At 44.4% G+C, this 22,076-nt stretch overlaps 1 protein-coding gene across 1 annotated transcript; it reads right to left on the reverse strand.

The window, feature by feature from the left end:
• Nucleotides 1–76: 76 nt before the first annotated feature.
• Nucleotides 77–18,025, reverse strand: mtmr14 (myotubularin related protein 14; the record flags this gene model as incomplete). Its single annotated transcript, XM_079219011.1, has 19 exons — nt 77–257; nt 1,545–1,751; nt 2,194–2,370; nt 2,817–2,949; nt 5,983–6,041; nt 6,253–6,323; nt 7,267–7,303; nt 8,227–8,303; nt 8,650–8,735; nt 9,947–10,013; nt 10,424–10,498; nt 10,575–10,645; nt 11,107–11,180; nt 12,208–12,330; nt 13,101–13,149; nt 14,923–14,998; nt 15,622–15,730; nt 16,739–16,887; nt 17,891–18,025. The coding sequence occupies 19 exons, from the start codon at nt 18,023–18,025 to the stop codon at nt 77–79; spliced, it is 1,956 nt and encodes a 651-aa protein (XP_079075137.1).
• Nucleotides 18,026–22,076: the final 4,051 nt, after the last annotated feature.

Genomic DNA, 22,076 nt, shown 5'->3' on the forward strand with positions numbered 1-22,076 from the left:
TACTGAGTCCAGGCATGTTGTGTCGACTGTGGATGGATGGAAGCGGAAGGAGGGTCTGAAGTCACATTGGGAGGGTTCACACGATGGCGTTGGTGCCCCGGAGGCCGACCCCGCGGGCGAACTGCTCCAGCAGGCCGGAGATGGCGCCGGAGGGGCTGGACGCCGAGGACGTGAGGCCGACGGTGGAGCTGTAGGCTGCCAGGAAGACTTCCCGCACCGCCTCCAGGCGGGCCTGGCGCTCAGAAGGGAAGGGACACCTGGAGAGGGGAGAGGGAGGGAGAGATGAGAGGAAGAGATGAGACGGGGGGGAAAAGGTTAGGGAGGGGGTCCCCTTTTAAAAGAGCCGTAAAGGAAGCGTGCCAAGAAGGACGAGCAGAATGACGCAGACAGAAGAAAGGTACTTCTGGATTCACCACAAAGCTCGTCATCACCATTATCATCATCATCATCATCGTCTCATCCCAGTTCCCTCTGAATAAAGATGGCGAGAGGTTACTAGCCTTGTGGCGCTGGTGGGACACACTCATTTTTGGCATTCAGATCAAGCAGAATTTAAAGTGTTCCCCTGATGGGAATAGAGAGAATGATGGCGAGTCAGAGGGAGGACCTGGCGGACAATGGCTCTGCTTAGTGGGGGGAAACCATCGACAGGAAACCATCTCTGTTCAAATAAGTACATTAAGTAGGCTACGCTACAAAAGCTACATAAACTTAAGTACGCAACCTAAAATAAGTCACTGTTGACTTTTGGTTTGACGCAGGACACAATCCCCCTTTACAGTGAAAGTGCTGCAGTACTTTGTTATTTAGAAGCAGACATATAGTATATGCCGATTTACTGCACACATGCAAGGGACAGTTTGTGACTGCAAGCAACAAAGACTGTTCATCAGTATGCAGTCATGATGAACTCGTATAGTGAAATGTTGACCCTAGCATTCCCATCTAATGGTTGTATCTCTCCACCAACCAGTCAAGTAGCAGTTTACATCCATGTCGGACCACAATGTCATCACTTTATATTTTATCCTATTGGACATTTTTGTGGAATTGTCATAATTAGCATATGCATTCTCAAGTTATGGCCAGAAACGTGTGTTGTGAGGTCACAGTGACCTTTGACCACTAAATTCAAAAGGTGGACGTTTGTCGCCAAGTTTGAAGACATTCCCTCAAGGTGTTCCTGAGATATTGGATTTGTACAATTTTAAGACATCATTTCTCTGGTTAACGCCACTGTGGAGGCAAAAGAACTGTAAACTATAATGGAAATGTAGCTGCTGAAGAACTTACTTAAATTCTCCACTCCACAAGCACTGTGATATCGGGAGTGTCACAGAGCTCAAGTCTGTGCGGCTGTACGTAAGCTAAATGCTAACGTCAGCATGCTAATACACTTGCTGATTTGATTGTAACATTGACACTTGCACCAATCAGGGCGAGTACCAACAGAGAAAGAATCGTGGGGTTTAGAAAACTGGTGAGTGGAGGTGGTCGATCAGAATACCTCCCCTCAACAGGAGGGGCGGCACGGTGGTACTTACATTCGTCCGCTGGGTCCTTCGTCCTGAAAGCTGAAGGGCAGTGGGGAGTCGTAGGCAGCAGCCACTGCCGACGAGGTGGAGGAGGCCGAGGCCAGAGGTGGAGGGAAGTGGCCGTGGTCGTGGATGCTGCCACAACCCGAAACTATCTGCCAGCTCCCGTACTCCGTAGAGAGGGAGGAGCCGGACCGGGTGTAGTCTGCTGCCAACCTGAGAGACGGGGCACACGTCAGAAGTACGGTCAGAAGACTCACTCAACTGATGACGCAGAGTCTCAGGGTTCCTTATTGGGTTAGGGGAGGTCTCTGTAAAGGCCAATCAGAGGACGCATCGATTCTGAATTGAAAGGCTTCCTCACCGGCTCTTTAATGCTCACTGAGAGACACGGCAGCCTGTGTGGAGCTGCATGGTCGGCTTCAAATAGACAATGATCGGTGATCAGATCGTACGATACGGCTTCCAGCGATCGACCTCAATCATCACGATCGGAGCACCGATCTGGATTCCTATGTTTAGTTTAGTTGACGAGTATCCAGGTAATGGAATAATCTGTGGTTGCTGACTTCATTGTCGAAGTCATGCGACAACAAGTGGGCACGACTCCCGCCAGGGAGAGTGACTCCTGGGACGTTCTACGAATCTGAACACTCACCTTCTTCCGGGGACGGCCAGTGGGCTGCTGCCGGTGCGCGGGGTCGCGTGCTCCGACTGGTTGGAGGAGGAGGAGCTGGAAGACCTGGCCTCGCTGAGAGGATGGGAGAGGTGCTCGTCCAGAGGGCTCGGTTTGTTCCAGACTACCATCTGAGGAGAGGAGGCGGGGCCTTTCCTCCTGAAGGGAGCATCGCGGCTGTTAAGTATCACGGCTGTGTGAGCCCGACGACTTCAGACGGGTTAATGAACAGTTTGTTACTTGTGCAAGTCCTTGTTTTGTGTGTTGGTCTTTGTTACTGAGGAGTAAATCCACTGTCCTCCATGAGGATGGACATCAGGAAAGGGCCGAATGTCACCGTGATAACCGTTGTAAATATGAATAAATATAAAAAACGACCGCACCGTTTTCTCTCAAACTCGAGCGTCCGTTAATCAAACCGAACTTCCTTGATCGCATGCCATCGCCTCACTGTCGTCTTAAGCGACACGCTAGATTTTAACTGACGAAACTGAGCGACTAACGAAATATGAATGATTAACCGACACAAAAAGGCGCACCTATCAACTTTCCAAAACATACGATTGAAAAGACATTCTGTGAGCCTGTGTGTGGGTGATGCTGACCAGTTGGAGGCCTGGGGTTGGCTGGAGAACAGGTCCACGGCGTCGTTGGTGAGACTGGAGGAGCCGCCCGCCTCCTCGGTGATGAGGGAGAAGTCACTGCTCAGGCTGGTCACGCTGCCGCGATCCTTTGACTCTGTAAGCAAACACGCAGCGGGAGCCGTTAGCTTAGCTCCGAACGCCACAGACCTCGTTATTACTGCAGACATTTAGACATGAAACATCCCATCGACATTCTGGAACAATGCTCATCACTTCTCAACAGACTCAGGACTGTGTTAGCATCGCCACTGTGAATGCTCATAGTAAACAAAAGGAAAAGGCCCTGCAATGCCTTGGGATTCTTGTATAAAGACATGGCTCATGTACACTTACATACACGGCAATAATAGGGGAATAAAGAGGAGTCAGCAGTTGTTTTTTTTGGGTGTGTCTTTTTGGGGACGTGGATCCTTCAGATCAATGTGAGGAGTGCCTCTGGTTTGAATGTTCCACATTTTAAGCATCTCCTGCATCGTGGGACTCGGGCACACTGGTCTCGGTCTGAACCCCTCAAAGTCTTGGTCATGACCTGGTCTCGGTTTAGGTGGTCTTGAATACAACACTGATAGCAACTAGTCTGTAATTTCTTTACGAAAAAACTGGAAAAAGGCAAAAGAGAAGAGAAGCGCTTTCCTTTTACTCCGACGCTCCATGAACTCACTGAGCTTTGGTCCCTCATTTCAAGCGCTACCCAGTTAGCGCCGCTTTTTTTCCCCTTTTGCTTTGCCTTTCCAGGTCAACATGGGCGCCGAAGCCTCCTTTTGGTGCCCATGTTGGCCGTATGGGACAGACAAGACACGCCGCTAACTTACATACTTATAAAATATTTCCTTTGGTTAACCAATTGACGGTTAACTGACATCACTACTATTTAATATGGTTCATTTCATATTTTTGGTTTTCGAGTTTTTAAAATACCATTTCCCACGAGCAGTAGACCTTTAGGAGTTAAGTTGGAGTCAAGTTGAATATGACACACGTGCCAACGCTGCCACGCTTACAGTCTTTTCTGTGCTCACAAAATAATCCCAGTGAAAGCACAAAGGATTGAATTCCTTTTGTTATATGGAGCCGATTTGTGTTTGTATGCAACTACATGCGGGATGAGAGATTGCATCAAGTTACGGAAGCTGACATTTATCTATTTAATACCAGAAATTATGGCTGCATTCCACTTAGAGGAGGCCCTGGTACTGGCTGTGCTGGAATAGCTTACTGGAACACTTCATTGTTTTTGTTATCAATGGCACCAATGCTTTTCCTGCTATGAAACACAGGTGTGTGCAGCATTCTTCCTCCAGTTGTGCCAGAAGTGTCTCTAAAATGAAATGTCAAATATAACAGAAATTACAAGGCTGTGAATTTGATAAACTGTGACATAAGGCGGCATGCTAATGTGAATGCAAGACTCTACGGAAGGTTACGAGCCTGAAGACATAAAGGTTTGTGACGCAAGATGCTCTGGAATCAAGGCCTGCAGTTTTCTGAAGAGATGAAAGCTCCGTGTTATCACCCAGAGTCTCTGTGCTTCGTCTCTCAGCGCTCAGAAGCTTTGTTATTCCTCATTGCATCCGCCCAGAGGCAAGTGACAGGAGCTCCCGCTGCTGCCACAAGTACTTCCCCCAACAAATAAAAGAAGAATTCCATTGTATACAAGAATGACGCATTTAACACGTTTCCCGCTTTTATATTAACCAATGTTTGTAACAGTCTCTATTATAATATATATGTATATCATTTATTTCTTCTGGTTCCCTCCACATTCTCCACAATTTTCCTTTTTTAAATGAAGCTAAACGTAGAAGTGACAAAAGCTGCAGTTCCTCAAATAGCCACTTGAGGCTGGCTTCAAAAGCAACTCCATCCCATAGACCGTATATAACAGGTGATGTCACCCGTCGGTACATTTATGAAGCCTTGACTTTGGGGATTTGGCCTTTGCCATTTAATTTGTTGTGCAACCAGTGAGTGTAAGCGACCCTAACTGGACTGTGGCCGAGCGACGTAGAGACGCTTATGGATGCGCAGACCTGTCAATCACAAGGTAGCCCCGCCCTAAAGCATACTCTGCTTTATGGTCCATTTGACTCTAAATTACCATAATTTACGAAATGAACATCATGCTGTATTGAAGAAGACTTGAAACTAGAGATTGAGACAAACTCAAATTTAAATACAAACCTTTCTCGTCTGACCACTCAAAACACTTTAACACTACATGTCATCATTCACCCAGTCATACACTGATGGCAGAGGTTACCATGCAAGGAGTATTTTCTTCATAGCAGGGGTATTTAATTAAAATTGAACGATGTCTAGTGAGAGAATTTCCTCATGCAGAGGTCCAGAATATTACAATAACGTCTAACTTGTCCTATGATTTAGTCCCATATGTATTGAAGTAGCCTAGCAGTTGTATTAACGCCTGTATGTAGTCAACAACCGACTGTGATATCAAATTTTAACAAACTTTAATTATATAATATGTAATTTTATTTATTATTACAGATTGAAAATAGAATTGGATGAATTATAAATAATACATAATCTAATAATTAATACATTCTTATCTCATCTCTTCTCTCACAGAAAGCTTAAAAAAAATATGACTTACTTAAAATAAAGTACTTCATTTTAGAAAAATGAAGAATTGTCCTGCAGCTTTAAATACATTCAGGTGTGAAATGAGTGCCTTAAATGCAAGAGAAGCGCTCCGTCAATATGTAATAATCCTCAATTATCTATCGGTTATACAGCAGGTCGGGTCTGGAGACAACGCCGTCTAGTCCGTCTATTAGTGACTCCTGCTTTAAAGCCTAACGTTAGCTTATAACTACTGGCAACTGCATTCCCACTTCAATAATCCTAAAATTGGTGTTCATTTTTTTCATTTGTGAATAACATATTCTATTTATTTTCTGCAATAATACAAAATCCAATTAAACCCCATTGGCTTTTTCTCGAGGGAACCAGTGCGATGATAACTTCCCAGTTGGCCTACACAAGAACGTCATCCCTGCAGCTCTCTATAATGAGGAAATATAGGAAATGAATTTGCCCGTTGAAGGAGCACATCCATCAGAAGTCTGTATGCCGGCCTGTGGGGAGGGAGGGAGGGAGGACTTACTTAACTGGCAGAGATCTTCCACAGTGAAATCACCGTCTTTGATGTGGGAGTTCTTCCTCCTGAAAGGAAAAATAATGATGATGAAATAACAATTGGAGATCAAAAGAAGAGGAAGAATGCTAGATTTGCCTATGGATATTCACAGTTAGTTCTTTACTGTGCGACTGTTACGAGAGCAACCGACTATACTATAAAAGCATACAGCGTTATGATAAAGATATCCTTAAATACAAGATCATAACAGAAACTAACGTCAACGGAGGAACACACCTCTGTTTCTTAACAGCTGAGAATTTCTCTGAGACGATGTGCTTCAAAAAATTGAAGCAAAAGAAGAAAATCTGAGGGAGAAAGAAAACATGTTTGATCAGAGAAGAAACACAGCACTGGATAGCAGCTCAACAGCCCAGAGGTCAGCCTTCAACATGCAGTCCTTTCACATGGAACAGTCATACGTACTGCAGCTCGCTGTTAGCGGCTCGCTGTTAGCGGCTCGCTGTTAGCGACTCGCTGTTAGCAGCAGGCACAAAACAGTGAGGAATGACCCTGTAGAAACATGACCTTTGACTGGATTTCATTCATTCATACAATATGAAATAAGGAAGCCCTCTCTTTTTTTAAACCAAATGTGATGCTGATGTTGATGTTTTAGACCTCGGACCCCTTTTCTCCCACCGTGTGCATGAGAACAATACCACATCTTAGTTGTCTGTTTTCTATTAGTCATGCATTGATTTGAATGATTCTTTATAAATAAAAAAACACGACACAGTTGTCGTGTTTTTCAAAGAATTGTGACATTTTGCATTTCAAAAAATAAAATGGGGACAACTGTTCTCGTCTTTCTCTGATGGATCTGTGATATCTTTTGTCTCAAATAAAATCAAATAAAACGCCTGTGGCACATAATTCTTTTGAGGGTTTTTCTCGTAATGTTGCCACTTAAATCTCCTTGGAATATTACATCCCTCCCCACGTGCTGTAATTATTATTATTATTATTTGGTTTTACTTGCAATGCCTCATATACGCAGTCACGACTTTATCACATGCAATCTTCAAAAATAATTCCATCATTGCTTCCTTTTAAGACCAAATGTTTTTCATGCCTCGTCATATCAAAGTCCGACTGATTGCTAAATTGTGTCTCAACCAGAAAAATTCAAACGTATATTAATCATATTATTTATAATGTGTTTAGCATGGTGGCTTGATGCATGTCCGATTGTCTTCCTGTCAATAGAAGCTACATCATCAAAGTTGGATATAAATAAAGATATCTTACCTCCTCCCCTTTGGAGAGTCGATCTGGCAGCATGTGACTGGAAACAGAAAGAAGATCAATGCACATCAATCACATGCCAGCTGACACTTATGCATGTATGCATGTAAAAAAAAACTCGACACGATCCCGTCTTCTCCATATGAAGACGCATGTTTGAAAGTCTTGAATAAAACGTGAATAATATGTTTTTATGCAAGCTGTTTTAGAGAAGTGAGATCCAATGCTGATAAAACAGCTGGCTAGATGTCACCAGGGCTTGGAGAGAGAAGGGTTTTTGGAGTAAATTCAGCCAATCAACGCACGAGTCTAGGACTTCTCTGGGGATCATGACGGGTATCATAGGGCCGACGGCCATGAAAGAGAGAGACAAACAAGCTGGAGTCCAGAAGTGGTCCAGTTGTCACGGCAGCAGCTACAGCCCCTCTGGTCCCTCCCTCTGGCGCTCTGCTTCATCCAACTCCTTCCTCCCTCCAGGGCTCCACAACCAGGAAAGCCCTCTGCAAGGAAAATGCCACCTCGGGCGAGTGAATCTCACCTGCCTGAATTAAGCACGACATTGTTTGTTTATCCTGAGCTGATGGAAGCAGCGAAGGAGTGAGCCTTCTTACACATCGTATCGTTCAACTGCTCTATAAGTAAACTCAACTTGAGCCTCCTCGTTTGTGGCGAGGTAGCGGGTGAAATGGCAGCGGGTAAAGGCGATGTTCAAAGAGGCGGTCAAGAGCGAAGCCAGAGTCGTACTACTCGTCTCATGTGGTCCCGGCCTTCCTCTCCCCTCCGCTTCATCAACCAGTCACCTCTCAATTATGCGCCGCAGAAAAACACGCTGCGTCTCGAACCACAGAGAAGCTGCGAGTGCACCTCTGAAGTATTCATGGGGGCTAATGCGCCGTGAGCTCACCGCGAACTCATGAAATGGTGACGAATGAATGATGTGAGTGAGATTTTTTTTTTTTTTACCCGAAGAGGAACCAGTCGTAAGCGATGGTCAGGTACAGGATCTCGGCCGGCTCCAGGCTGGCGTGCACAGCGCCGTCCTGAGAAAGAATACGAGGAGAATGAGTCCAAACAGTGTTTGATGAAATGGCGCGGGCCGATCGTCCACGGCATGTCATGCATTCCTTATTCCGTCTGAAAAGCTCCCTGTGTGTGTGTGTGTGTGTGTGTGTGTGGTCCACCAGCAGCTTCTAGCAGGGTGAAAGAGATTACATATTCATAACATACGGCTTCTATTTTTAATAAAAGGCAATGAACACGGAGGCTAATCCAAACGCGTTTGAAGTGGTAAATTGGATGTATGTGGTGGGGAGTGAATGAGGACTACTGGAGTCACTAATGAATAAGAAGGAGGGCGGGGTGAAAAACAGAAAGGTTGGAACTTACTGCCCACAGGGAGAGCCTGAGGAGGGACACAAACAGAGGCGTTCGGTCCCAGCCTGATATGCAGTGCACCAGGAGGCCGCTCTCATCTAAAACGACACACAACAGCACCATCGAGGTCAACAGCAACTCTGGTTAGAATAAGGCCTGTGGTCATTAAATCAATGTAAATAGAAACATTTGAAGTAGAGCAGCTTTAAATGAATATGAAGTCACATGAATGGTATTGGGGTCACATTTTACTCAGCGGGGCCTCGTGTTTCACTGCAATATAGAAGTTCTGCACCTCAATGGTGAGAGGTAGACAACTCCAACATGCCTTTTGTGCAGTATAACACAGTTCTCATGCCATTAAAGGAAAAACAAAACACAAGTTGAGCTGTCTGTCTTCTTTCCTCTCAGTTCAGTTGATGGTTCACAGAGTTTTTGTCACATGACTGTTGGTCTCAGCTGAGTCATTCAGGGCCTCACAGTTGCGCTGAGGAGGACAGAATTGAACGTGTTGACAGGACGTGGACGGTGCAAAGGTGGGAGGCTGTGGCCACGTGGGTGGAGCGGGTCGTCTTTTAACCACAAGGCTTGAGGTTTGAGCCCTGTCTCCTATTGTCATCAAAATAATTCCGATGAAATATAAAGTCTTCAACTTTAAGCTTCGATTTGGTTGCTTCTCTTGGAGGAAGCGTTCGCCACACATGATGTGTTCAAGGGCCGTCAGAAAGTAAAAAAAAACTAATGTCTGTTTTTACAGCGTCTGGCTGTTATAAACATGTCGTAAGGAAACATGCTTATCAAACCGCCTGCAGTTCAGAGGGTTAAATGAATATGAAGTCACATGAATTGCAGGACTGGAATGTGTGAGTGTTAAGTTTTAGTTCTTCTAGCTTTAAAAAGGTTCAAATGCCCTTTGTTTTGTTTACTCTTCCTCCTGTGGATGGTTTGTGTAGTGTTGACATTTTGGCTGAGTTGGCATCAGAAAAGTTACTCACCTTCATAAAGAATTACAATTTCAAACACTTTTGACTCAAATGGACGAGTAGCTGTTTTAAATAGTAACGGGTTTGGAAAGTAGCGAGCATTCGACTGGTTAAATGAGACTACAATGAAAGTGTAAACCAGATTTTTTTCACCAAGTTTTCTTTTTTGTGGGTGAAGTGTTCCTTTAACATTTCAGTGTCTACATGAGTCATCAATCAAAGAAAACAATCGGCTAAATGACGTCAGTGGCAGAGCTCTCCTATATTCTAACTTTAACGCCTCACAACCAACATGTTCTGCTGCTGCTCTCACAAACACAACCTACCATCACTGTTGATGATGTGGAGCAGCAGCTTCAGGTAGTTCTGGGTCTGCTCCACCAAGTCCCACGACTGAAACACACAAACGTAAGAGTAAATACACTGTTGGTACAACAGAGAAATGAAATGACTGGTTGAGGTTTATAAAGCAGCACTAATCATCATGCAGTGTATCCTGCACCAGCGTGTTAGGCTGTTTGTTTATCAAGTTAGAAATCATAGACAAGTCTCCAGGTTTACACCATCTTTAAGAGACGCAGCCTTCCATAGGGCCTTTTATTTATTATTCTAAAATCGAGTCAGTGAGGGTTTAAAACGCACTGCAACTTTACCGCATGTGTGCACGTGCTCATCTGAATCGTGGCTGAAGCACTTTGCGGAGTCGGACAACAGATGGCACTGACACACCACAGACATTACAGAGAGGGAGTCCAAGCTGAGGAGAGCAGAGCATGAGGCGAGAAGAGAAGAGAAGCGCTCACCTGGTATCGAGTCCAGTCGATGTTCAAGTTTTGAGTAAAGCACATGGGGATTGTCAAAGGAGCGTCCACGTAGTCCTGTCGGGAGAGACAGTGCCGTCAGATTGATACAGAGCCTAGCTGCCGATGAATGACTGTACAGACGTCTCTCTACCTGATTCCAGTTGAACACCAGACCCTCGGCTGTGTAGTCTCTGTCTTTGTAGTCCTTAAAAAACTCACACCCTAAAGTGGGAAAGAAAAAAACAGTCACACACTTTTTTTAAAGCTGAAGCCACATAATGTGACCCTCATCTTCAAAATTAAAAGTAATAAACAGTTACTGCTTTTTTTACTTTGTGGTTCCGCTACAGACAAACTACATGGAAGTCATCGGTTGGCGTGCACAAATCATAAAACCATCTCCAAAATCATTTAAACTGCTATGAAGTCAGTGTTAACCATCAAATATTCTAAATGTAGGAGTCATCAAATAGTGTTTTTTTTTCCTTCATAAAAAACACACAATTCAAATAAGAAAATAAAAGATTGAATTTTCATGGATTACAACCAATCTTGTCATTAGTTGTTTTAAGAATTATAATCTTCTTAGAACTAGTGATAAATCATAATTCATCTCCAATTATCTATTTATGTTCCTGTGAAAACCAAACTGGTCGTTGTCTACATATCCGCAGGGAGTTCACCTGGGTAAGGCACGGAGAGCAAGGTGAAGTCTGCATAGCGTTGGACCTTGTCCGCCTTCTCAGATGACGTCACACTGCAGAGACAGACAAAGAAACAGGTGAGATACATTGGGCATTTTCATATTAATATGCAACACTTTTACACAACACAGGGAGAAACACTGTCTACAGCAATTGTTAGTTTGTTCGTGCAGTTCAGAATTAAAATACATTGTATTACTCTTATATAGTATAACTGTTCACCGTTACATCCTTCTTTAGTTTGTCCTGTATGTTCACAGCTCTATTCATCCTTCACTGAGCATATTTAGTCAAAAAGCTGTGGTTGAAGTTACTCCATGGAACTTTTTGTTGTTGTTGATTTTGGCGGTCCCTGTGGACAAAAGCGGTACTTTCCGAGCACCAGAGTCCCTTTAGATTAGAAAACCTCTCATTTTGCTACAGCAGGGTCTGACGGTTTGGCCCGCTCAGTCCTGGTTCTCCTTTCCCTCCAGCGGGCCCAGCAGTGCGGCCTGGGTCTCCAGCAGCATGGCGTCGGCTCCCAGCGGGGACCGGAGGAGCGAGGAGGAGACGCTGCTGCCGGGCGCTGAGCTCTCCTCCTCCTGCTGAGAGCTGCAGCAAAGCCGGATCTGGATCGGTCTGCAGCTCAGACTCTGCTGGAGCCTGAGCTGAAAGAGTTCCTGGTGAACCTGCATGGTTTTTGTCCAATTTCACCGGAATCAAACCGGTGGCTCTGATAACAGAACAACTAGATATAAATAGACTATCAGGATTAAACTGAAACTGGTTTAGAACCACTTAAAAAGTTCCTTGTAGTAACTTTAAGCAACAGCACAGGTAGCATCTGTTCCATGTGTAAACAAACAGCCGTGATCAAATACTACAGCGGTTTAGCCCCTAAAATACCAAGATATATATTTATTATCAAGCTCTGTATACACAGATACAATAAAAAAAACAATCTCAAGCCTTCCCAGGTTAGACATAAGCACAAGCACACCGAGTCAATAGTGAGATGCCTCCCCTGAGGTTTCTTCTAACAAAGTCCAGTGGAAACGGTGACCTAGATAACTGGATGAACGAGTCCGTGCTGTTCCTTACTTTAGGCCAAACTTAACCTTCTTGTTCTCCACCATCAGGTCACAGATGTAGCGAACCGAGAGGTAACGTAGCAGCTTAATGTCGAGGCCTCGGACCTTGTCAAAGAGCTGGGAGTCCCCGTTCCTGAGGAGGAGGGAACAGGGAGGAAGGGAAAAAAGAATAGAAACAATGATGGAAAAATTGACTTTCTGGCTCCCTGTTGTCACATATCACTTCTTAACACTTCCACTGTTGTGTTTTATTGTCGTCGAAGTGATTTGTGTCACACAGTGATGTGGCTCAGACAGACAGACTCTGATGTTCATTGTACACTAATCCATTTAAAAGGTCCATGATGTCAGTGTTCCTTTCTGGGTTTTTCAAATAGAAAGCGGACTCAGCCGTTGACTTGGTTACCATAGACTAATCAATGAGGTTATGTATAATGTGAGCGCTAGCATGAGCTGAGTCGATGTTAGCTGTGCTAAGTTTAGAAATAACTGAAAGGGTTAATTTGGCTTCTTTTTTTTTTAAGTATGTGTAGTCGGGTGCTCTGCGAGTTATAGTGACTGTTTTTGTCAATGGAGTCTTGTGGCTTTGAAGATAGCTGCTTCTGTTCCCCGTCAGAAAACAGAGAATGTCCGACAGCGAGGTAAGAGGCTGAGGAACTGAAGCCGTTACATCAGGTTCTTTCAAAGCAACAAAATCTAAACTTTTACCCCCAGTGTTATTGACTTTCAGATCTGAACCACGGCAGTACTTGGCTCAGCTTCCCTGCTGGTAGTCCTGTCTACTTCAACCAGATGGGAGTTAAGTTACTGTATGGACAAGGGAAATTGTGTGTGTGCGTGTATGTATGGCAGTGTCATCATGCATAAACCTGCGTCAGTTTGAGTAGGAAAACATTTGCGTACCTGACTGCACTGTCATCCCCTTGAACCTCCTCAGACTCCTCAGTGCCCCCTAGAAAAAGAGGAAGCACACAAGATGAAGATCATCACTCGATGTGGGAATAATGACAAGGACTCAAACTCTCAGGCAATCCGGTTGGTTTCAGGGTTGAAGATGAGTTCAGTGTTTAACACAATACTGTTCAGAGAGCTCCACACATTTAAAGGCAGATAGAAGGGACATAATCATCAGTGATACTGCTACTACTACTGCTATTACTGTTATCTTGGTCTCTTCGAGAGAGAGGACCCCAAAGTTACAATTAACAAGAATGCTAGTTGTATATGCACTTTTGTTTGTATGTTAAACTAGATTTCTTATTGCTTCATCAACATCTGTATTCCTTCCAACTCTTCAGTGTGTGCGAGGCTGCAGTGTTGGCTGACAAATAACTCAAGCTGAATCTGCTGATGTCTCATCCCCTCGAGGGGGAGAACAAATCCTCAGTGAGTGTTAGTGTGTGTGTTTTTTTTTCAATTTTGATTAATTAGAACAGTGTTTCGAAACATGAATAGCTAAACAGATTAATTCCCTCTCGTCAGTAAAAGCAACAGAATGTCCGCTAGCCTTTCATATTGGATTCAACGTTAATAGGAGACTACAAGCATCAGGACAATATGAACATTCAGGCTCCCCCGTGTGGCTCGACGGTGTACTGCAGATATAGATAAACAATTTAAAAGAAAATTATATTCTACTAATATATCTCCTGTTGGTCCCGAGCCCGTTTTTTTAAATTAACTGGAAAATACTCATTATCTTCAGTAGATCTGCATAACATCCACAGATCCTTATTTTCCAGACCCATTTGAGTCACCATGAATACAGACAAACAGCTGTTTGACAACAGCACAACTTGTCAGACTCTCACATGACGAGCTGAATAATCCAGGTGCTCATTTTTCCAGCCGCCAAGTCTCACTAGCGCCCGAACACGTGCGTCTTCTGCAAAACATTACTTTCTAAAACGCTTCTGCACAAAACAGCCTCGGCCTCCAGCGCTACTCTGGACCGGTTGCAAAAGCTCCAAATAGTTTGTGAACAGATGTTTGGATTTGGTTTTGCACAATGGGTCAAAGTTGAAGTAGGAAGTTGGTCTGTTGACTGTGATGGATTTTGTTTTTACAGACATTTTGTAATAATAATATTCCTTTTGTTCTTCATTGTCCAGATACATTTGGACAATGTAGTAATTCAACAGTATAATCCTTTAAAAGAACCGCAACCAGTATTGTTGCATATTTTACTCCAGCTAACATTTTTCAATGCCAAAACAGTGTTTTACACTTCTGAATGTCAGCGACAAGACAATCTATCAGAGTGTTTGGTTTATTGTTGAAATAACAGTATATAACAGTACGTGCCGGTAAGACAGATTCCTTCATATTCGTTGTACCTCTGAATGAGGCTCACCAGTCTTTTAGGGGCTGAACACTGAGCCTCGATAGGAAAAGTTTGACAGCTGTCTGACAACTGCTGTAACTGTTGACAAGTCAGAGAGAAAACAAGGAAGTGCAACATCGCATGGAAAAAGAGACGGCCGCAACTTCCCCTGTTTAGGCTAAATTTGTGAGGGCGTCACAAGACCCGATACTTCTGTATAGTCGAGAGTAAAGATTCCACGTCGAGGATGACAGACGATGTCCCTGATAACGTTACATCGTGAACAACCAATCTGTGTTGAAATTAGCAGGAGGAGGGCAAGTTAACGTTAGCCGTTTTTCAAATTAGTTAGGCTAGTGTATTGGGAACAGCTCTCTCTACACCCTGTGTGGGTGTGGTTACCTGAGAAGATGTAGTTGTAGCCCGTGCGTCCATACAGCTCTCCCCATCCCGCCAGAGTGGACGACCGGCAAATGTGCTGCAATGTGGGAGAAACAATATTGGATCAGACGGTTGTCTTACTGCTCACACTGGCTTGTTGCTACAAGAAGTAGTATTTTGTCGCCTAACCAGCCAGAACAAGCGGGGAGGTGTTTGACGCTCTGGCTTCGGCCTGCTTGCAATGCTGATGTTATTTCAATTTCCCCACTCTCTCACTCTCAAAATGTACCGGAAACGCATTTGTAACCAGTACAAGTAGTAGTTGAGTTCTGGCCCATTACGCGCCTGGTTGGTGTATTGCTAATAACCCACAGGTGTCAAATTTGGTGCAATTTTCCACAAACCGGCACTGCACTAGTCGATAAGTTGTTTGCTCTATAAAATGTCCATCAGTGTTTTCGCAAAGCCCAAGATGACGTGCCCTCCCCCCTTAGAACATGACTCAAGCTGATTAACCCATTATCAAAGTATTTGCCAAATCATTTAATAGTTGAAAACAAATCCATTTATTGAATATTCGTCGCCGCTCGAGACATTAGGAATGTTGGAGACACAGAAAGCGAACAAAAAAGAAACAGAAAGCAAAACTCTAGCCATACTGGTATTTACACTGGACATCCACATCTTTTTTTTTTTTTTTTTAAAAAGGAGCAGTGGTACCTTGCCGTTGTAGAGGATGACCGGACAGACGAACCTCCCTCTGCAGCGAGCCAGCTTACTCCGGTTCACCAGGTCCTGCAGCTTACCGATCTGCACTGTGCTCTCAAACCTGCAAACACACAGACGTTCTCCGTCAGTCAGTCCACTTCATCGCTTTAATGTAGAGAGAATACTATTATAGAGCAATGAGCGAACACTGCTGACAGCTATCAACTGTGCTTATCTTCTGAGACCACCATTAAGTGGGGAACAACCGCTGATTATTCCATTACATTAACTGATAAACATTAACTGCCGGCCTGCTGTTGATACTGGAATGATTATCTGAAGGCATGAACACGGTGCAGGGTCCATTTAAAAAGACCTCATGATGGTCGAAGATAACCAATGCTTTTGTGTGAAAACTATGTGCGTCCACATTAGCGTTTCCATGTTTTTTATTTGTCGACAACACTGTCCAAAGTGGACTGCCTGAGCAACATGAAAACAGCTAAATGTCTTCTTCATCAACCCTCTTTTCAGCTGGCAAAACTGCATCACGGCATCATCTGGTAAGAGGCGAGACGGACGGCGTCTGACAAAAAACACAAATAAAATCTTGATGCAGAAATGTACAGCTTCGCCAAGCTTTCAAACACTACTACATGTCACAGATATTAATACTGCCTAGGAAGTACTAGTTTAATACTTCGAATCGTGGGAAGCTGCAAGGCAGACTATAAAATAAAGATCGAGGAATAAATGGCCTGAGCTCATGAGGGACTTTTTTTAATACAGTATATGAGAGCCTTAGTGGTGAATAGCGGGTTTCCTGTGTTAACGCACATCTCCCAGCAGAACAGTAGAAAATAGTTATACAGCGGTGAGAAATACGGACCTACTGAATCCCTAAAAAGCATTTCCCTTTTCCAGCTGCATTGCGACGAACCAGTCGCCTCACCCCCTCTGCTGCCTTGAGGGGCCGGTAGATGGAGGCTGACCGTTGACTCCTACCCCCCCCAGTAAGATGTGCATGATTAGAGGAGCGATTCAGACAAACAAGAGGGCTAATCGGTAACCGAGTGGACTGAACTTTGTATCGGAGAACGGCGGCTGGACTGCAGTGGCGCACGGGTACCTGTCTCTCCCGACGTCCGTGCATTCGTACTCCAGGAAAACGATCTGCCGCGGGTAATGGCCACACACTTCTCCATTGGAGTTGTGGATGATACTGTACTTGTAGTCTCTGGCGAATAACTCCAGGCATCGCTTCTCTATCGCCTCCACCTGAAGAGAAGCAAAAACAAAAAGTTACGCAAGCAGCCCAAAACAAAACTAGATTTTGAATGCGGAAAACATAACTTGGAAATGAATTAAAATATGTAACTAAACCAGATACCTTACTATTGCGTTATCAGATAAGACACTGATTAAACACAAATATGAAGGACTATACAAGAAGGATAAACCAACATGATTTACATCAGGTGGCAATGAAAATTAGTGTTCCCTTTACACTTGTAGCTTGATGACTGATTACAATGGCCAAACAGGATCCCGTCAGCAGCCATGAATCTACTGAGCTCAATGAAAATATTATTCACACAAACTGTTAAAGCAGATCAAGCCGATTAGTGGCAGATGGTGTCAAACTTGTGCAGACTCACACACCAGTCAAGTGAGTGTCTCTTAACCATCCACTGTGTGACCACGCACAGTCAAAGCATTAACACCATCCAAGTGTGGCATTCAGGACCTGAACTACTTGAAGATAGCTTGCACATGCCTGATAGAAGATCGTTTTACAATACTTGGCTCAATCTATTGAGTTATTGTTGATTGAGCAACAGCATGCTAAAGTCATTTCTGTGTAATTTGATAACCAAATATGTAGACTATAATTATAAATACACTGAACAATGCAGGGCTTCATTAAATTCTCTTCAGTTTAAGATATGAATGAAGGATACAAGTAAAGCAGAGGAGTCACAGCAGCAACACAAACATGCATCAGCATTGGTCTGAGGTTGAAGACAGTACATGAAAACACTGGAAATGTATGAATATTACGGGCTGCTTCGTGGATCACATGTATGCCGAACCGAACATTGGTTCCCTAAAGTTGTCAATAAGTCATAAATAACTCCCTACTTTATATGATGTGCTCGATAACTCCACGGTCACTTTAATGTCCTTGGTTCCTATGGCAGTTCGGTTTATCGTTCACACAAGAGACGATGACAGGCGGTCAAGTAGCTGAAACACACCGACTGACGACCCCCAAACTTACCCGAGGAGTGGCTTCCTTTGCTCTGTACTGCATCTTGGAAAACAAATCTATCAAATCCGCTATTTCCTCGCTCTTTCTGGCCGACAGCCCGGGGGCCGTATAGCCGCCGGCCGAGGTGGGAAAGGCGGCCATCATAGCGCCTCGACCCGCGGTGGTGGCTTCTAGTCGAACTCGACCTCCTTCAAACACCGCAGAGCCGTGTCCTTTGGAGCGGGAAGACCGACCAGGCCATCCCTTCCCATGCAGCTTATTCCTGACTGCCCGCTTGAGGGGGCCAGAGCCGGGGACTCTTCCTGAATTCAGGGCACCGGCGAGCTGCTCCACTCCCGAAACGCAACCCGCGAGCCAGACCGCACACCACGGCGGCGGCGGCTAGTGCTACCGGGATTAGCACGACGAGCTAACAGGCTAGCTCAGTTTACCAGGCGGCGGTTGGTGGTTTCCACGAACTCAAACCCCCAGTGTAGAATCAATTCAGAACTTTGTAGTCCTCCACATCACCACTGTTTAGTTTGCGTTTGGGGCATCGGGTGAAAAGGGCCACGCCTCCCAGCAACCCCGACCTGAACTCCGGTGAGCTGGAGTCAGGAAATCTCCAGGATCGTTCCTGGCCTGCGCACGTTTCCTCAATGTCACGTCTTCATAGTAACCACGACCATGGCGATACACGAGCTGAAGTTGTACAGCAGTCGATCCTGTGGCTGCAGGACCGCAATGCTGCGTTTGTTGTTGTGGACGAAAGCCCCAGCAGTGGAGAGCTGTGTTGCAATATGTGTACTACAGTATGAAGGTGCATCAGGCGGTAAACAGGAAGCGGACATGACCACGTGACACGGCCATCTCCCCCTTTAAATGACGTTTGTTGTTGTTCAGAGCGAGGTCTGCTGTTCTGGACTGCCTGCCACCACGGTTTGTTTACTCCGACTTGGGAGATCTTCGCCTGCAGTTGGTTCTATCATCCTGTAAGATGAGAAAACTAATGTTAAGGTTGTCCATAAAACAAATGCAACAAACATAATGTGACACAAATCAAAGCACACATCTTAATTCACTTAGTAACCCACTATTTGTCTCTAAAGGAAAGCAAAAAAAGAGATAGAAATCAATTATACAATAAATAATAACTTGGTACCATGATTTGTTTTTGTTTATTTAGCACAAGGATCTAAGCCAGCTGAGCCGACACTAGAAGGAAAGGGCCTAGGTTTGCATATGGATTGTATGGACATGTCCCTAGACTCCCTACCAATATTTTGGGAGACCGAATAGTCCCGAGCAATATGTGAGCAAGCTTCTCAAATAACCGTTGCATATTCTTTAGAGTGGAAAGACGCACATAGAGAGAGAGAGAGAGAGAGAGAGAGAGAGAGAGAGAGAGAGAGAGAGAGAGAGAGAGAGAGGGGCAGACTGACTAGTCATGTGCTTCTGGTGTGATCATAATGGCCTTATTTCCTAAAAGCCCACCTAAATATTGAGCGGAATCTGATTTAAACTTGAGTTGAATGTTATGATCAAGTGGATAGCCGTAATCAGAGGTAGTTAACAACATAGTTGTGTGGACAACAATACAGAAAATAGTGAGATTTTGTCTCATCAAAAGTTGTTTCAGTTACTTTCGGTTTCATAGGGCAGGTTGATTTTCTCCTCGTAATTTTTTTTTTTGGTGCAGGTGGACAGGAAAGTCCTGGACACCACACGAGGGATTAGTGCCGGTCCAGTTACAACAGCAGTTGAACCCCATTGCCTCATCCCTATCAGGATTAAAGGGATTTCCTCCCCCTGGTCTGCTCCAGATCCTGTAGGAGTCCTTCTTGGTCCCGAGGGCAAATGGCGGCAAGTTAGAAATCTCACCGCAGCAGTTAAGACAGAAGTATGTTGATTCTGTAACAACAAATGTACCTCTTGTTTCTTTTAGAGGTTCTTCCATTTCTTTGAGGCTGGTTTTCGCAACACAACACCCTTAAAGTCTGATTCCTTCATCAGAATCACAATCAGCTTTATTGGCCATGTGTGTGAACACATACATGGAATTTGACTCCGGTTACAAGTTGCTCTCGTCGTACATATGTATATATTATATACAATAACAAGATAAATATAAAAAAGACAAGATAAATATTCATAATGAACCTCAACAACAATATTAAATGTTTATCTGACTTTAGTTCACATTTGAAACTTACAGTTGTCTGGAGCGTCCTCAGTGGTGAACGCATGAGGGTGGTTTAAAGGGAAAAAGGTCTGGAGAAGAGACAGCAACAGACTGTGACACCATCATAACTTCTGTGTTATGTGAATTAAAAAGCTCTAGAATGTATATGGTAACAATCTTGAAATGTTTAAAAAGGAAGCATTATGACTTCAGAAGAAATGAGTGAATTCAATCAGGAACAGTCCACCCCAGCACTGACGGACCCTGTTTGCTTTAGATTCTGTCTGTAGTCACATCAGATGCGTTGGAATAATCTCATCAGTCTCAGAGAACAGCTTCATTGCATTGGGGTACGTAAACTCGGAGTGACACTAATTTATGCACAAGATTGCGAACATCACATCCAGCAGTCAGTGTTAAGATTGGTCGTTCAGCCACACAGCTAATGAATACCTAATGTGCCGTTAGGATGGCAAACACGACCGCTGCATGCTGCTGCACACCTCCAGCCTCGTGGGAATCAACGTCACAAGATAAGCTCTGCGTGTGATTTACCATCAGCATTTGTATACCGTTTACTTTCCAATGAGCACATTACAATTTAAAGTATAGTCAAGAACTGAAAATGTTGACCAATTACTTCCTTGCCCTCCTCATAAAAAAGGGAAATCAAAATATTGAACATTTTCCCAATCACAAATGGCCGTGACTGTGGCTCAGTGGTAGTGCGGGTCGTCCTTCAATCAAAGGATTGTTCAGTCCTGGGAGTTGCTTCATCTGACGGGCCAGACACAGGACGACCCGACACTGGGGCACAAACAGGGCTTAAATAAACGGGGAAGGTGATTGGCCACAGGAGGAAACAATCAGGGACAGGGCATACAATCACAGGGGCAGGAAGTGCAGGGAAACCGAGGACACAAGAGACAAGGACTTCAAAATAAAACAGGAAACTAGAAGAAAAAGAAAAAAATATATGACATCCTGATGGGAAGGCACCTTGCATGACCCTGCCGTCATCATCAGTGTGTGAATGATGACAAGTGGCTTTAAAGCGCTTTGAGTGGTCGGAAGACTAGAAAAGTACAAGTAAGTCCATTTTCCAAATAGTCCTGATGTCAAACATCTAGCCCCATCTTCAGCCCCCAAAAAGTAATAAAATGAAAAATCCCTGCCATTGATAACTTTACTAAATATTATTGTAACACATAGTAACCAAAGGTGGGATCGGACCAACTATTTGGTTAGTACTGTACTTCAATACAATTTTGAGTTACTTTTACTTTACTTGAGTATTTCTACTTTTATGTTTACCTCTCTTTACACTTCTGTTCCATTGCACACATCTTCTTGGGACCGAATATGAATTTATTATAAGTATTTAATAAGTGAGTGTGTGGTTGTAAAGTTCGCGAGAGGTCGTTCACATTTCGGCAATATCAAAAATAAGTGCGCGCCATCATGCAAAAGTCGTCGTTCCTCGGCTGCGCGCACGGAGAGAGAGAGAGATAAAGAGAGAGAGAGAGAGAGAGAGAGAGAGAGAGAGAGAGAGAGAGAGAGACACAGCATCCAGAACCACAGTCATGAGGCTGTCGGGCTGTGCAGAGCTCCAGGACTGATGTTTATGCTTTCATACATTTTTGTTCACACATCGTCGGACCTTCGTCGCGTCAAATGTTGCGTTTTTTTTGTTTTTTTTAAGTTGCATTTTTCCGCGTGAAGCATGTCAGACGTGAATCAGTGTCACCGCTCATTTCTTCTGGATCTCTTTTGTCCGTTTGCGGCGGATTCATCATCACCATCATCATCATCATCATCATCATCATCACCATCATCATCATCATCATCATCATCATCTCGGGGAAAGCCTCCGGTCTGAACGGCCGCGGAGGTGAAGTGCTGACCGGAGACTATGCCGCTCACCGGCCGCTGTGTTCGGGCTCTGTGAGCTCGGCTGTCGGCTGTGCCTTTACGCGCTGAGGGCAGCGGGGGAGAGGGGGGTTGAGGGGGAGGGGGTGCTTTTCCCCATCTTTT

The sequence above is a fragment of the Taurulus bubalis genome, assembly GCF_910589615.1.
Source record: "Taurulus bubalis genome assembly, chromosome: 5".
Taxonomy (NCBI): domain Eukaryota; kingdom Metazoa; phylum Chordata; class Actinopteri; order Perciformes; family Cottidae; genus Taurulus; species Taurulus bubalis.